The sequence below is a fragment of the Petromyzon marinus genome, chromosome 66, assembly GCF_048934315.1.
Source record: "Petromyzon marinus isolate PM22_M1 ecotype Great Lakes invasive population chromosome 66, UKy_Petmar_22M1.pri1.0, whole genome shotgun sequence".
Classification (NCBI taxonomy): Eukaryota; Metazoa; Chordata; class Hyperoartia; order Petromyzontiformes; family Petromyzontidae; genus Petromyzon; species Petromyzon marinus.
Window position 1 is genome coordinate 2,929,928 of NC_133732.1, and position 18,020 is coordinate 2,947,947.

The following is an 18,020-nucleotide window of genomic DNA, read 5'->3' on the forward strand; positions in this document are numbered from 1 at the left end:
ACTGGGACACGTGACGAGAGACTGGGACACGTGACGAGAGACTGGGACACGTGACGAGAGACTGGGACACGTGACGAGGGACTGGGACACGTGGGGAAGGGACTGGAACACGTGACGAGAGACTGGGACACGTGACGAGAGACTGGGACACGTAGGGGAGAGACTGGGACACGTGACGAGAGACTGGGACACGTGACGAGAGACTGGGACACGTGACGAGAGACTGGGACACGTGACGAGGGACTGGGAGACGTGACGAGAGACTGGGACACGTGACGAGAGACTGGGACACGTGACGAGGGACTGGGACACGTGACGAGAGACTGAGACACGTGACGAGGGACTGGGACACGTGACGAGAGACTGGGACACGTGACGTGGGACTGGGACACGTGACGAGGGACTGGGACAAGGGGGAGGGACTGGGACACGTGACGTGAGACTGGGACACGTGGGGGAGAGGCTGGGACACGTGGGGGAGAGGCTGGGACACGTGACGAGAGACTGGGACACGTAGGGGAGAGACAGGGACACGTGACGAGAGACTGGGACACGTGACGAGAGACTGGGACACGTGACGAGGGACTGGGAGACGTGACGAGAGACTGGGACACGTGACGAGGGACTGGGACACGTGACGAGAGACTGGGACACGTGACGAGAGACTGGGACACGTGGGGAGAGACTTGGACACGTGACGAGAGACTAGGACACGTGACGAGGGACTGGGACACGTGACGAGGGACTGGGACACGTGACGAGGGACTGGGACACGTGGGGGAGAGACTGGGACACGTGACGAGGGGCTGGGACACGTGACGAGAGACTGAGACACGTGACGAGAGACTGGGACACGTGGGGAGGGACTGGGACACGTGACGAGAGACTGGGACACGTGACGTGGGACTGGGACACGTGACGAGAGACTGGGACACGTGGGGGAGGGACTGGGACACGTGACGAGAGACTGGGACACGTGACGAGAGACTGGGACACGTAGGGGAGAGACTGGGACACGTGACGAGAGACTGGGACACGTGACGAGAGACTGGGACACGTGACAAGAGACTGGGACACGTGACGAGGGACTGGGAGACGTGACGAGAGACTGGGACACGTGACGAGAGACTGGGACACGTGACGAGAGACTGAGACACGTGACGAGGGACTGGGACACGTGACGAGAGACTGGGACACGTGACGTGGGACTGGGACACGTGACGAGGGACTGGGACACGGGGGAGGGACTGGGACACGTGACGTGAGACTGGGACACGTGGGGGAGAGGCTGGGACACGTGGGGGAGAGGCTGGGACACGTGACGAGAGACTGGGACACGTAGGGGAGAGACTGGGACACGTGACGAGAGACTGGGACACGTGACGAGAGACTAGGACACGTGACGAAGGACTGGGAGACGTGACGAGAGACTGGGACACGTGACGAGGGACTGGGACACGTGACGAGAGACTGGGACACGTGGGGAGATACTTGGACACGTGACGAGAGACTAGGACACGTGACGAGGGACTGGGACACGTGACGAGGGACTGGGACACGTGACGAGGGACTGGGACACGTGGGGGAGAGACTGGGACACGTGACGAGGGGCTGGGACACGTGACGAGAGACTGAGACACGTGACGAGAGACTGGGACACGTGGGGAGGGACTGGGACACGTGACGAGAGACTGGGACACGTGACGTGGGACTGGGACACGTGACGAGAGACTGGGACACGTGGGGGAGGGACTGGGACACGTGGGGGAGGGACTGGGACACGTGACGAGAGACTGGGACACGTGAGGGAGAGACTGGGACACGTGACGAGGGACTTGGACACGTGGGGGAGGGACTGGGACACGTGGGGGAGAGACTGGGACACGTGACGAGAGACTAGGACACGTGGGGGAGAGGCTGGGACACGTGGGGGAGTGACTGTGAGACGTGGGGGAGGGACTCGGACACGTGACGAGAGACTGGGACACGTGGGGGAGAGACTGGGACACGTGGGGGAGAGACTGGGACACGTGACGAGGGACTGGGACACGTGACGAGGGACTGGGACACGTGACGACGAGGCTGGGACAAGTAATTAATTTTTAGCGACGTGACGTCACGGCGCCGCGCGGGGGGGGGGGGTTCGGTGACGTCACGAAGCCGCGTGCGCGCCGATCGCTCGCAGGCAAGTGAAGGCGTCGTGCGTGATGACGTCAGGCCACCGAGCGCGCTGACGTCACCACACCCCCCCAGCGCCCCCTCCCCTCCGCCCGCGAGCCGTTGCCACGGAGACGGCCCCCCACGCGCCGCCATCGCTGAAGCCGAGCGGAGAGGAAAAGGCGCCAACTCCATCGCTCGCCATCGCTCTCCATCCCCTGCCGCCTCGCACCCCACGAAACTGCCCGCCTGCTGCTGCTGCTGCTGAAGAGGTGGACGAGGTTAGGTGGGGGGAGGGAGGAGAAGGCGCCAACTCCAACGCTCCCTGCTGCTGTTGTTGTTGTTGACGAGGTGGACGAGGTTAGGTGGGGGGAGGGAGGAGAAGGCGCCAACTCCATCGCTCCCTGCTGCTGTTGTTGTTGACGAGGTGGACGAGGTTAGGTGGGGGGAAGGAGGAGAAGGCGCCAACTCCAACGCTCCCTGCTGCTGTTGTTGACGTGGGAGGGGGAGGAGGACGAGGTGAGTGGTGAGTGACGAGGTGAGTGGTGGGTGACGAGGTGAGTGACGAGGTGAGTGGTGAGTGACGAGGTGAGTGAGTAGTGAGTGACGAGGTGAGAGGTGAGTGACGAGGTGAGTGGTGAGTAGTGAGTGACGAGGTGAGTGGTGAGTGACGAGGTGAGTGACGAGGTGAGTGAGTGACGAGGTGAGTGGTGAGTGACGAGGTGAGTGACGAGGTGAGAGGTGAGTGACGAGGTGAGTGGTGAGTGACGAGGTGAGTGAGTGGTGAGTGACGAGGTGAGTGACGAGGTGAGAGGTGAGTGAGTAGTGAGTGACGAGGTGAGTGACGAGGTGATTAGTGAGTGACGAGGTGAGTGGTGAGTGTCGAGGTGAGTGACGTGGTGAGTGACGAGGTGAGTGGTGAGTGACGAGGTGAGTGACGAGGTGAGTGGTGAGTGACGAGGTGAGTGACGAGGTGAGTGACGTGGTGAGTGAGTGACGTGGTGAGTGAGTGACGAGGTGAGTGGTGAGTGACGAGGTGAGTGGTGAGTGACGAGGTGAGTGACGGCTATGCGCCTGCTGGAGCGGCTGGCCTCCTGGCTGGGCGTGAGGCGGAGGGAGCTGCAGGTTTTGTGCGTGGGGCTCGACAACAGCGGAAAGACGACGATCGTGAACCACCTCAAGCCAGCCAGCGTGAGTCCCCTACTACACTACCTGCTACACTACCTACTACACTACCTACTACACTACCTACTACACTACTACACTACCTACTACACTACCTACTACACTACCTACTACACTACCTGCTACACTACTACACTACCTACTACACTACCTACTACACTACTACACTACCTACTACACTACTACACTACCTACTACACTACCTACTACACTACCTGCTACACTACTACACTACCTACTACACTACCTACTACACTACCTACTACACTACCTACTACACCACTACACTACCTACTACACTACCTACTACACTACCTACTACACTACCTACTACACTACTACACTACCTACTACACTACCTACTACACTACCTACTACACTACCTGCTACACTACTACACTACCTACTACACTACCTACTACACTACTACACTACCTACTACACTACCTACTACACTACTACACTACCTACTACACTACCTACTACACTACTACACTACCTACTACACTACTACACTACCTACTACACTACCTACTACACTACTACACTACCTACTACACTACACACTACCTAGTGCACTACCTACTACACTACTACACTACCTACTACACTACCTACTACACTACCTACTACACTACTACACTACCTACTACACTACTACACTACCTACTACACTACCTACTACACTACCTGGTACACTACCTACTACACTACCTACTACACTACCTACTACACTACTACACTACCTACTACACTACCTACTACACTAGCTACTACACTACCTACTACACTACCTACTACACTACTACACTACCTACTACACAACCTACTACATTACTACACTACCTACTACACTACCTACTACACTACTACACTACCTACTACACTACCTACTCAACTACTACACTACCTACTACACTAATACACTACCTACTACACTAATACACTACCTACTACACTACTATACTACCTACTACACTACCACACTACCTACTCAACTACTACACTACCTACTACACTACTACACTACTTACTACACTAATACACTACCTACTACACTACCTACTACACTACTATACTACCTACTACACTACTACACTACCTACTACACTACTCCACTACCTACTCAACTACTACATTACCTACTACACTACTACACTACCTACTACACTACTACACTACCTACTACACTACCTACTACACTACTATACTACCTACTACACTACTACACTACCTACTACACTACTCCATTACCTACTCAACTACTACATTACCTACTACACTACTACACTACCTACTACACTACTACACTACCTACTACACTACCTACTACACTACTACATTACCTACTACACTACCTACTACACTACACTACTACACTACCTACTACACTACTACACTAGACAGTCTCTATCTACTGCTAGACTATCGTGTTGATGTGGTTGTTGTTGATATGTGATTGTGGTTGTTGATTTGTGGTTGTTGTTGACATGTGGTTGTTGACGTGGTTGTGGTTGTTGTTGACATGTGGTTGTTGTTGATATGTGATTGTGGTTGTTGACATGTGGTGGTTGTTGTTGACATGTGGTTGTTGTTGACGTGGTTGTTGTTGACATGTGGTTGTTGTTGACATGTGGTTGTTGTTGACGTGGTTGTTGTTGACGTGGTTGTTGTTGACATGTGGTTGTTGTTGACGTGGTTGTTGTTGTTGACATGTGGTGGTTGTTGACATGTGGTTGTTGTTGACATGTGGTTGTTGTTGACGTGGTTGTTGTTGTTGACGTGGTTGTTGTTGTTGACATGTGGTTGTTGTTGTTGTTGACGTGGTTGTTGTTGACATGTGGTTGTTGTTGTTGACGTGGTTGTTGTTGTTGACATGTGGTTGTTGTTGTTGTTGTTGTTGACATGTGGTTGTTGTTGACATGTGGTTGTTGTTGACATGTGGTTGTTGTTGTTGACACGTGGTTGTTGTTGTTGACACGTGGTTGTTGTTGACATGTGGTTGTTGTTGTTGACATGTGGTTGTTGTTGTTGACATGTGGTTGTTGTTGTTGTTGACATGTGGTGGTTGTTGACATGTGGTTGTTGTTGTTGTTGACATGTGGTGGTTGTTGTTGTTGACATGTGGTGGTTGTTGTTGTTGACATGTGGTGGTTGTTGTTGTTGACATGTGGTTGTTGTTGACATGTGGTTGTTATTGACATGTGGTTGTTGTTGTTGTTGTTGACAGGCTCAGTCCCAGGACATCGTCCCTACCATCGGATTCAGCGTCGAGAAATTCACAACAGCAAGGTAGAGCAACACCCCCAGTTAGTGCCAGGCTAGGTGCACGAGGAGGTGGTCACGTGACAGACCCAGCAGGTGCCACGTGTTGTACCGCTGTGCCAGGCTAGGTGCATGAGGAGGTCACGTGACAGACCCAGCAGATGCCATGGGTTTGACTGCTGTGCCAGGCTAGGTGCATGAGGATGTGGTCACGTCACAGACCCAGCAGGTGCCACGTGTTGTGCTGCTGCTGTGCCAGGCTAGGTGCATGAGGAGGTGGTCACGTGACAGACCCTGCAGGTGCCATGGGTTAGACTCCTGTGCCAGGCTAGGTGCATGAGGAGGTGGTCACAGGGACAGATCCTGCAGGTGCCATGGGTTAGACTGCTGTGCCAGGCTAGGTGCATGAGGATGTGGTCACGTGACAGACCCAGCAGATGCCATGGGTTTGACTGCTGTGCCAGGCTAGGTGCACGAGGAGGCGGTCACGTGACAGACTCAGCAGGTGCCACGTGTTGTAATGCTGTGCCAGGCTAGGTGCATGAGGAGGTGGTCACGTGCAGGTGCCATGGGTTAGACTGCTGTGCCAGGCTAGGTGCACGAGGAGGTGGTCACGGGACAGACCCTGCAGGTGCCATGGGTTAGACTTCTGTGCCAGGCTAGGTGCATGAGGAGGTGGTTACGGGACAGATCCTGCAGGTGCCATGGGTTAGACTGCTGTGCCAGGCTAGGTGCAATGGCACTCGTCAGTAGCGAGAGCCTTCAACACTTCACGTTGACTGCCTCAAGGTGCACCTAGCCTGGCACAGGCGCCGTGGTGACGTCACCGTCAGTTGGTGGCGAATGGCGGCCGTGTTGAGTGATTAACTGTCTCCCCACGTCCCCGTTTCTTTTCCGTGTCTCTCCGTGTCTCGCCGTGTCTCCCCGTGTGTCTCTGTGTCCCTCCGTGTCCCTCCGTGTGTCGCTGCGTGTCTCCGTGTCTCCCCGTGTCTCTCCATGTTGTCTCTGTGTCTCCCCGTATGTCTCCGTGTCTCCCCGTGTCTCCCCGTGTCTCCCCGTGTGTCTCCGTGTCTCTCCGTGTCTCCCCGTGTGTCTCCGTGTCGCCCCGTGTCGCCCCGTGTCTCTCCGTGTCTCCCCATGTCTCCCCGTGTCTCTCCGTGTCTCCTCTCCGTGTCTCCTCTCCGTGTCTCCCCTTGTCTCTCCGTGTGTCTCCGTGTCTCTCCGTGTCTCCCCGTGTCTCCCCGTGTCTCTCCGTGTCTCCCCGTGTGTCTCTGTGTCTCTCCGTGTCCCTCCGTGTCTCCCCGTGTCTCTCCGTGTCTCTCCATGTCGTTTCCGTGTCTCCCCGTGTCTCTCCGTGTCTCCCCGTGTGTCCCCGTGTCTCTCCATGTCTCCCCGTGTCTCAGTCTGTCTCTCACAGTGTTTGATATGTCAGGACAAGGCAGATACCGCAACCTATGGGAGCATTACTACAGGTGACAACAACCACAGCAACAACCACAGCAACAACCACAGCAACAACCACTACAGCAACACCAAGCAAAGCAACAACAACTACAGCAACAACAACCACAACAACAACCACTACAGCAACAACGACAACCACAGCAACAACAACAACCATGACACCAATAACGACTGCAACAACAACCACAGAAACAACAACCACAGAAACAACAACCACTGCAACAACAACCACTACAGCAACAACCACAGCAAGAACAACCACAACAACAACCACTACAGCAACAACAAGTACAGCAACAACAACCACAACAACAACCACTACAGCAACAACCACTGCAACAACAACCACTACAGCAACAACAAGCAAAGCAACAACAATCACTGTAGCAACAACGACAACCACAGCAACAACAACAACCACCACAAGAAAAACAATCGCGCTGCGCTATGAACCTGGCGACCCTGGTTCGATTCCCGCTCACGGTCAACACCAGTGACGATTATCTGAACCGGTCCCAGCCTCCCCTAGGTCGACTCAGCCTCAAATGAGTACCTGGTGCGGTGTGTAAACATCGCCACTGGGGAGAATAAGGCGACCGGGCGTGGTGCTGGCCACCCACCCCCTCGTGTACCGTTCCGGCCTTCATAGGTGCTCGCTAACGGCACTTGCCCCTACAGTCTGTTAAGGCTATATGGGGGATCTTTGATCTTTGTGTGTGTCTGTGTGAGTGTCAGAGCCATTCCCTGTACACCTTGGGGTGCGACAGGGATGTCCTCTGGCTCCCACATTATTTAACATCTATTTTGACCACGTAGTTCGTGAAGCCTTCAATAGCTGTACCGGGGGAATCTACATATGGTACAGATATAATGGGAGGCTGATCGATGCCCGGGTGCGGTCAAGGGATGGCTCCCTATTGCTCAACCACGTTATGTATGCTGATGATTTGGTAATAAATGCTCATTCAGAGGAGGAGTTGGAGACGCTGCTGCTGAGACTGGAGCGTGCCACTAAGAGGTGGGGCCTTACCATCAGCCCCACCAAAACTAAGCACCTGCCTGGGTATTTTGTACCATCGGACACTCCACCTCCACAACTCTCAATCGGTGATGGGGCAGTTGTGGAGAGAGTGGAGAGTTTCCCATACCTGGGCAGTGTGCTTATGACCGGCTCCAGTTTAACAGCAGAGGTCTCACTCCGAATCAGTCGAGCGGCAATATCTTTTCATCGGTTGCGTAACGCTGTGTGGAAGCTACCTGGTCTGTCGCTCCGCACTAAGCTTCAGGTCTTCTCGGCCACGGTCATTCCCTCCCTTCTCTACGCTTGCGAAACGTGGACCCCCCTAATGGAACATCTTCGCCGGTTGGAACATTTAGGCTAGCCTGCCTACAATCCATCCTGGGTTTAACCATGCTGGATTGTGTGAGGAGCTCACAAATCCTTGAAAGATCTGGGCAAGGTCCCATCGGTGAGCTCCTCCGGCAGGCAAGGCTGCGATGGCTGGGTCATGTAGCCCGCATGCCCAGCCACCGCATGCCGAAACAGCTTTTGTTCAGCCGGATCTAGGGGGCTTAACGAGCGCGGCACGGGCTAGAGAAGGGATGGAGTGATGTGGTACAGGAGGACGTGGAGCTGAGTGGATTTGCCGATGACTGGTTCCAGCGGTGTCAAGATCGGCCTCTGTGGAGGAGGCTCGTGAAGGACGCTACTGGGCAGTTGGAGGCAGTCGCCCTTCAACAACAACGGAGGGCGGAGGAGCGACGCTCACAACAACGAGCGGAGCGCCGGGTGGCTAAATCGCAGCGGGTTGGCACAGTAGGGGGCACAGGTGGTGCATCAGCCAGTCATCTCAGTCGACCCGTGGCATCTGGGTCTGCCCCGTGACCTCCTGTCAGCGGGCGTTCGACACTTCACGTGGCCTCAAGGTGCACATGGCCTGGCACAAGCGTTGTGGTGACGTCACCGCCACTTAGTGGCGAATGGCGGTTGTTGTTGTCTGTGTGTGTGTCGCGGTGCCGGACGGGCAACTCTGTCGTGGACAGTGCTGTGGGGGGAGTTCCAATTTTGATTGGCTCCTCCCCTCATGGCATATGTGTCCACCACAGGGGCTAAACGGGGGCTCTGGACGGGTGCGAGGGGCTGGTAACCCCTCCACCTTCAATTAATTACCACAAAACCACGAATTAAAGTGAAATATGTAACAACTAAGCTTGTGCCGGAGGCCCCGGGGGGCCAGGCGTCTATGACGTCTCCTGGCCAAACCCCAATTGGCGGAGCCAGGAGATTGAATACCTACCCTCGGGGCTACTCCAGAAACAACGAAAAGCCACTACGGGTGGCCACGTGGAATGTTCGAACGCTCACTGCAGAGGAGAGGCTGCCACTCCTCTGTCGGGAGCTGGACCGGTACCGCCTGGATCTATGCGGCATTCAGGAGGTCCGGTGGACCGGCTCTGGCTCCTGCCACCATGAGGGGTGGACAGTCCTCTACTCGGGGCAGCAGACTGCCAAACAACAGGGTGTGGGTCTTCTTTTGAACAAAAGAATGAAGGGGGCGTGGGAGCGTGGCGGTGAGGTGTGGGAAGCTGTAAGCCCCAGGCTACTTTGGGCTCGCCTTCCCATCAACCGGAGGCGAGGAATGGTGGTCGTGGTTACTTATGCCCCCACCGAAGATGAACATCCGTGGAGGGATGCAGGCAAAGCCGATGAGTCAGATGCCTTCTATGACCTCCTGTCACAGGTGCTGGCTAAAGTGGCCCCTCGGGATAGAGTCATCATGTTGGGTGACTTCAATGCCCGAGTTGGTCATGATACTGGCACCTGGTCTGGAGTGATTGGAGGGCATGGGCCAGATCAGCTCAATAACAACGGTAGGAGGCTGCTAGATTTTTGTGCAGCCCATGGGCTTGTAATTACCAACACGCTGTTCCGGCATCGGCGCATCCACACAACATCATGGATGCATGCCGGGTCCAAGCAAGAACATCTGCTGGACTACATAGTGACGGACCAGCGAATGCGAGCCCATGTCCTTGACACCAGGACCTACCGTGGAGCTGATCTGCCCTCTGACCATCGACTAGTCATCTGTAAGATGCGCCTGCCATTCTTCCACTCCGGTGGTGGGTGTACACCCAGGACCCCATTCCAACCTAAAGTGGCCTGGTCTCAGTTATCTGATGAAAGTTGCAAGCGAGAATTTCATCATCGCTTGCGGCTGGGATTGGCATCGTCCCCGACTCCTCCTGATGTCGAGGGTAAATGGGCGAGGTTTAGGACTGTGACTCATGCAGCTGCAATGGCTGCTTTGGGTACGCGGTCCAGACCTCCCCAGACACCCTGGATGACAGAGGAGTTGTTCAGGATGGTTGAGAAAAAGCGACAGGCCCACTGTCATCGGCTACAGAATCCCACGTCAGAGAATGAGGAGGCTTACCGCAGCCTTCGCTCGGAGGTTCGGAGAGCCGTGAGGCGCTGCAAGGATGGGTGGTGGTCGCGGGTTGCTGAGGAGATGGAGTCTGCCTCAGTGGCCCGTGATCACAAATCGCTATTTAACTCCATCAAAAAAGTAACCTGCAGCGCCACACCTATTACCATCATTAGGGGAAAAAACAGTGATCCAATTTCCGACCCCCAGGAACAGGTTCGCAGATTTGCTGAGCATTTCTGTGAGGTCCTGGGGGAGGGAAAATCCCTCAGCCAGGAAAACATCGTGGCACAAAGTGAGGATGACCCTGCTGAGGCTGCGGTGCCTCAAATATTGGATGAAGTCACCCCCTGTGAGTGGCTGGCTGAGGTGCCATCTGCTGAGGAAGTATTGAAGGCGATCCGGAGTCTGAGACCAGGAAAGGCAGCGGGCAGAGATGATCTCCCAAGCGAAATGCTGAGGGAGGGTGGCGTTTGTGCACAGACTGCCCTATATGACATCATAACAACAGTCTGGACCACTGGACGGGTTCCGCAGGATTGGAAGGATGCCCTGGTGGTCCCCCTTTTTAAGAAGGGGGACCGCACAGACTGTAACAACTACAGGGGCATCTCACTCCTCAGTGTGCCGGGAAAGGTCCTGGCAAGGATTATTCAGCATCGCCTTGCCAGGCACGCTGAGGAGAGGCTTGCGGAGCCCCAATGCGGTTTCAGGAAAGGGCGGTCCTGCACAGATGCCATATTTTCTGTCCGTCTGCTACAGCAGAGGTGTAGGGAATTCCAACAAGACCTACATCTCTGCTTTATTGACCTGGTCAAGGCCTATGATACCATCAGTAGGCCTGGGCTCTGGGTCGTTCTTCGTGCTTTTGGAGTACCTGACCCTCTGCTCACAATCATTAAGGACCTTCATGATGGTGAGCGGGCCCGGGTAAAACTACGTGGCCGGGAGTCAGAGCCATTCCCTGTACACCTTGGGGTGCGACAGGGATGTCCTCTGGCTCCCACATTATTTAACATCTATTTTGACCACGTAGTTCGTGAAGCCTTCAATAGCTGTACCGGGGGAATCTCCATATGGTACAGATATAATGGGAGGCTAATCGATGCCCGGGTGCGGTCAAGGGATGGCTCCCTATTGCTCAACCACGTTATGTATGCTGATGACTTGGTAATAGCTGCTCAGTCAGAGGAGGAGTTGGAGACGCTGCTGCTGAGACTGGAGCGTGCCACTAAGAGGTGGGGCCTTAACATCAGCCCCACCAAAACTAAGCACCTGCCTGGGTATTTTGTACCATCGGACACTCCACCCCCACAACTCCCAATCGGTGATGGGGCAGTTGTGGAGAGAGTGGAGAGTTTCCCATACCTGGGCAGTGTGCTTATGACTGGCTCCAGTTTAACAGCAGAGGTCTCACTCCGAATCAGTCGAGCGGCAATATCTTTTCATCGGTTGCGTAACGCTGTGTGGAAGCTACCTGGTCTGTCGCTCCGCACTAAGCTTCAGGTCTTCTCGGCCACGGTCATTCCCTCCCTTCTCTACGCTTGCGAAACGTGGACCCCCCTAATGGAACATCTTCGCCGGTTAGAAACATTTAGGCTGACCTGCCTACGATCCATCCTGGGTTTAACCAGACTGGATTGTGTGAGGAGCTCACAAATCCTTGAAAGATCTGGGCAGGGTCCCATCGGTGAGCTCCTCCGGCAGGCAAGGCTGCGATGGCTGGGTCATGTAGCCCGCATGCCCAGCCACCGCATGCCGAAACAGCTTTTGTTTGGCCGGATTGAGGGGGCTAAGCGGGCGCGGCACGGGCTAGAGAAGAGATGGAGTGATGTGATACAGGAGGACGTGGAGCTGAGTGGACTTGCCGATGACTGGTACCAGCGGTGTCAAGATCGGCCTCTGTGGAGGAGGCTCGTGAAGGATGCTACTGGGCAGTTGGAGGCAGTCGCCCTCCAACAACAACGGAGGGCGGAGGAGCGACGCTCACAACAGCGAGCGGAGCGCCGGGTGGCTAAAGCACAGCAGGTTGGCACAGTAGGGGGCACAGGTGGTGCATCAGCCAGTCATCTCAGTCAGTCGACCCGTGGCACCTGGGTCTGCCCCGTGACCTCCTGCCAGCGGGCGTTCGACACTTCACGTGGCCTCAGGGTGCACATAGCCTGGCACAAGCGTCGTGGTGACGTCACCGCCACTTAGTGGCGAATGGCGGTTGTTGTTGTTGTTGTCTGTGTGAGTGTGTGTGTGTCTGTGTGAGTGTGTGTGTCTGTGTGAGTGTGTCTGTGTGAGTGTGTGTGCCTGTGTGAATGTATGTCTGAGTGTGTGTGTGTCTCTGTGTGTGTGTGAGTGTTTGTATGTGTGGGGAGCGGTGGTGTAGCGGTTAGCGCTACGCTGCGCTATGAATCCAGTGACCCGAGTTCAATTCCCGCTCACGGCCAACACCACCAGTGACGATTATCTGAACCGCTCCTGGGCCTCCCCTAGGTCGACTCAGCGTCAAATGAGTACCTGGTAGTGAGGCAGTGTAGTAAACACCCCCTCTGTGTTGCCAGAGTGCCGGAAGCCTTCATTGTAGGGCTGAACGATAAATCGATTAGCAAATCGAAATCCCATTTTTAAACAATGCGGTGACCAAATCGCAAATCGGCTGCGGTTTTTTTTGCGATTTGGAAAGTCCCTATTGCTTTCTTATTGGAATTTAGTATTTACTACTATTATAATAAATTTATTTAACATAACAGTTGTTCCATGTTTGACTGTTTTTATTTCAATTAAAAAAAATTAGTGAATAAATAAATACATTTCGGAAGCAATTCTTCTCTGAAGTTCTCATCCTTGCATTAGAACGTGTAGGGAGCGGTTCACGATGTCGGTGGTGCCACGTGGCAATTGCTCCATCACGCGTTTGAAATCGATTTGGGCAGCGACTATTCAACTGGAGCTCGACCTTTTAAAAACATTCAAACTTGATTTGGAGCTTGCGTGGCCGCAGGAAAATAAATTAACATAATAAAAAAATACGACGCTTCGATGGCAACACGAGCAATCGTCACCGGGTACGAATGAATGAGAAATCAAAACGTAGCAAACTTAGAAATGTAATGCAGTACAACACAGAGAGTCGGCTTTTAAAAAAAATCGCAACGTCTGTCAGAACAAAAAAAATCGCAATTTGATATTTTCCCCCCAAATCGTTCAGCCCTGCTTCATAGGCACTGCTGCTGCTGCTCGCTACTAAGAGCCACTTGCCCCCATCACAGTCTGTGAAGGCTACACGAGGTGGGGGGGATTTTGTCTTTGTGCGCAGGGAGGCCCAGGCTGTCATCTTTGTGGTGGACAGCAGCGACCGGCTCAGGATGGTGGTGGCCAAGGAGGAGTTGGACTCGCTGCTGGCTCACCCTGGTACCGCGGGGGGACACGCGGGGGGACACGCGGGGAGACACGCTGGGACACGCGGGGACACGCGGGGAGACGCGGGGACACGTGGGGAGACACGCGGGGGACACGCGGGGACACGTGGGGGACACGCGGGGACATGCAGGGAGACACGGGGAGACACGCAGGGAGACACGGGGACACGTGGGGAGACCTGGGGACACGCGGGGAGACATGGGGGACACGCGGGGAGACACGGGGGACAAGCGGGGAAACACGGGGACAAGCAGGGACACACGGGGGATACGCGAGGACAAGCGAGGACACACGGGGGGCACGTGGGGACAAGCGGAGAGACACGGGGACAAACGGGGGAGACGCGGGGACACGCGGGGACACGCAGGGAGACACGGGGGACATGTGGGGACAAGCGGGGACAAACGGGGACACACGGGGAGACACGGGGACATACAGAGGCACCCGGGGACACGACACATGGGGACAAAGACAAAGATCCCCCGTGTAGCCTTAGCAGACATTTGGGGCAAGAGCTGTTACAGACACGAAGACAAACAAAGACAAAGACGACACCCAGTGTCAGACACGAAGGCAAAGCGCTGTTAGCGAGTAGCAGCGCCTATGAAGGCCGGCACTGTGGCACACGAGGGGGTGGGTGGCCAGCACCACGCCCAGCCGCCTTTGTCTCCCCAGTGGCGATGTTCACTACACACACCGCACCGGGCACTCATTTGATGCTGAGTCGACCTAGGGGGGCCCAGGACCAGCTGAGATAATTGGCACTGCGTGTCGGCCGTGAGTAGGACTCAAACCCGGGTCGCCAGGTTAATAGCGAAGCGCTATCCACTACAACAACCGCCATCCGCCACTAAGCGGCGGTGACGTCACCACGGCGCTCGTGCCAGGCTAGGTGCACGTTGAGGCCACACGTGAAGCGTCGGACGCCCGCTGGCAGGAGGTCACGGGGCAGACCCAGCAGGTGCCACGGGTCGACTGACTGAGACGAGTGGCCGATGCACCACCACCTGTACCCCCCCTTACTGTGCCGACCTGCTGCGCTTTAGCCGCCCGGCGCTCCGCTCGTTGTTGTGAGCGTCGCTCCTCTGCCCAGTATAGCCAGCACCAGTGGCGATTATCTGAACCGGTCCTGGGTCTCCCCTAGGTCGACTCGGCCTCAAATTAGCACCTGCCGCGGTGTGTAGTAAACATCGCCAATCTCGCCGTGCGCTGTTCCTGCCGCCATAGCCGCTCCGGCGACAACAGCCACGTGCCCCAACAATCTGTTCCAGGCGACACGGGGGGTGGGTGGGTGGATCGTTGTCTTCGTGCGTGCGGTCGCCTCACAGCAGGAGGCGATGATTCCCCCGCGTGGTGTCCTTGCCCCTTGGGGTTGCCCAACAAGTCGGGGCCGCTGTGTGGGACATTCCTTGCCAGTATCAAAATAAGAGCAAGAGGTTGTTTTTTTTTCACCCGCAAGCAAGAGCTGCGTTTTAGACTTCAAAGACACCAAACGGAATCCCCTTTTTTCAAGGAATCGTGTCGCTGCGTTAACCGCGCGGTACTTGCGGCGAGCATGCAGACATGAAACAACACTGCCTCCGATGGTACGATGATGATGATGATGATGCTGCGTTGTCCCTTGAAACCGATTGGTCCACACCAGAGACAGCTTTTCTTTCGAGCCCGGTCTCACTAACAGCGTTAGCCCCCGAGGCGAGCAGCACAAAGACGACGCCACCCTCGGGGGCACTCATAGCTGCGGGTGAGCGGCTGCGACACGGGGGACCTCACTGTGCACTATCGAAGTGCCGTTGTTATCTGGTCCACTGACAGTGTCGCTGGTGTAGGCCAATCGGTGTCAAAGGCAGCGCGACAAAATACAATTTAATGAATTAAATCGCGACGTTTCGGTCGCGACACAAGCGTCCATCATCAGGCGGGGACGACCGCAGCAAGAAACAAATTGCTGAAGTGGGCAAGAGAGACATTTTGATTTAAAGCTTTCGTGACTGCAGGGATTCACGTTCTTGGTTCTTTCGGTAAAGTCACCGCCACGTAGAAGGGAAACAATAAAATAATTAATAAAAATATGAAACAATAAAATTCTCATGACGTTTCGACTGCAACACAAGAAGCAATCATCATCAGGTGTGAAAACCACAGCAAGAAAATTTGAAAAAAACCACGGCAAGAATTTTTGTCATTTTCTTGCTGTGGTTTTCACACCTGATGACGATTGCTTGTGTTGCAGTCGAAGCGTCGTGAGAATATTTTCGTCATTTTATTGTTTCCTTTCTACGTGGCGACTTTACCGAAAAGAACCACGAATAAGGTGAGAAATTTGTAAGTGAATATTAACTTCATAAACGAGCGAGGGCCTTAGCAACACGAGCAGCAGCAGTACAAAGCGTGTAGACACGCTTTGTACTGCCGAGCGTCACGTGATCACAACCGATGCACGAGCGCTTTGGATTACAAGCACGTTGCCGGAACGAATTATTGCTCGCAAATCCAAGGTTTTGTCCACATGTATCAAAGGCAAGGTTGTGATTGTGATGTGTGTCTGTTCAAATTGTTTGGCGTACTTCCCGACACGCAGCAAACTTGACATTTGCCATGTGGGTACTTTCCAGACTGTACACCATGCAAACAATTATAAAAATACACTTTTGTTTTGGGGGGGGTGGGGGGGGAGCTCAATAATGCGGAGATTTTTTTGCACGGCAAGTGAGCTGTGACGTCACATCTGTCACGTGACCCTCGCACGTGGAAGCGTAACGCGTTGTAGTGTAGCAGTTAGCGTTGTCTGTGTGTCTGTGTGTGTATCTGTGTGTATGTCTGTGTGTGTCTGTATCTGTGTGTGTGTGAGTGTGGAAGCGTAACGCATTGTAGTGTAGTGATTAGCGTTGTCTGTGTGTGTGTGTATGTGTGTGTATGTCTGTATCTGTGTGTATCTGTGTGTGTGTGAGTGTGGAAGCGTAACGCATTGTAGTGTAGGGGTTAGCGTTGTCTGTGTGTGTGTCTGTGTGAGGAGGTAGCGGGGGTTCTTTTGTGTCCGGCAAAACAACCCCCTACCTCCTCGCGGTGCCGGGTGGGCAACTCTGTCGTGGACAGTGCTGTGGGGGGAGTTCCAATTTCGATTGGCTCCTCCCCTCATGGCATCTGTGTCCACCACAGGGGCTAAACGGGGGCTCTGGATGGGTGCGAGGGGCTGGTAAACCCTCCACCTTCAATTACTTACCACTAAACCGCGAATTAAGTATATAACTAATAAGCTTGTGCCGGAGGCCCCGGGGGGCCAAGCGTCTATGACGTCTCCTGGCCAAACCCCAATTGGTGGAGCCAGGAGATTGAATATCTACCCTCGGGGCTCCTCCAGAAACAATGAAAAACCACTGCGGGTGGCCACGTGGAATGTTCGAATGCTCACTGCGGAGGAGAGGCTGCCACTCCTCTGTCGGGAGCTGGACCGGTACCGCCTGGATCTCTGTGGCATTCAGGAGGTCCGGTGGACCAGTTCTGGCTCCTGCCACCATGAGGGGTGGACAGTCCTCTACTCGGGGCAGCAGACTGCTAAACAACAGGGTGTGGCTCTTCTTTTGAACAAAAGAATGAAGGGGGCGTGGGAGCGTGGCGGTGAGGTGTGGGAAGCTGTAAGCCCCAGGCTACTTTGGGCTCGCCTTCCCATCGGAGGCGAGGAATGGTGGTCGTGGAGGGATGCAGGCAAAGCCGATGAGTCAGATGCCTTCTATGACCTGTCACAGGTGCTGGCTAAAGTGGCCCCTCGGGATAGAGTCATCCTGTTGGGTGACTTCAATGCCCGAGTTGGTCATGATGCTGGCACCTGGTCTGGAGTGATTGGAGGGCATGGGCCAGATCAGCTCAATAACAACGGTAGGAGGCTGCTAGATGTTTGTGCAGCCCATGGGCTTGTAATTTCCAACACGCTGTTCCGGCATCGGCGCATCCACACAACATCATGGATGCACACCGGGTCCAAGCAAGAACATCTGCTGGACTACATAGTCACGGACCAGCGGATGCGAGCCCATGTCCTTGACACCAGGACCTACCGTGGAGCTGATCTGCCCTCTGACCATCGACTAGTCATCTGTAAGATGCGCCTGC

At 54.8% G+C, this 18,020-nt stretch overlaps 1 protein-coding gene across 13 annotated transcripts in view; it reads left to right on the plus strand.

Annotated features, from left to right (window-relative positions):
* Positions 1-2,251: 2,251 nt before the first annotated feature.
* The window catches only part of ARL6 (ARF like GTPase 6), a 31,624-nt gene continuing 15,855 nt past the window's right edge, over positions 2,252-18,020 (plus strand). The window contains exons 1-6 of one of the 13 annotated variants that reach the window (XM_076054422.1): positions 2,253-2,929; positions 3,069-3,158; positions 3,194-3,348; positions 5,573-5,634; positions 7,011-7,079; positions 13,807-13,901. In XM_076054422.1, coding sequence (XP_075910537.1) covers positions 3,226-3,348; positions 5,573-5,634; positions 7,011-7,079; positions 13,807-13,901 — 349 coding nt within the window. In that variant the 5' untranslated portion in view covers positions 2,253-2,929; positions 3,069-3,158; positions 3,194-3,225. Of the gene's footprint in view, positions 3,349-5,572; positions 5,635-7,010; positions 7,080-13,806; positions 13,902-18,020 lie in introns of all 13 variants that reach the window. The other 12 variants (XM_076054414.1, XM_076054410.1, XM_076054412.1 and 9 more) reach the window with 12 other exon arrangements.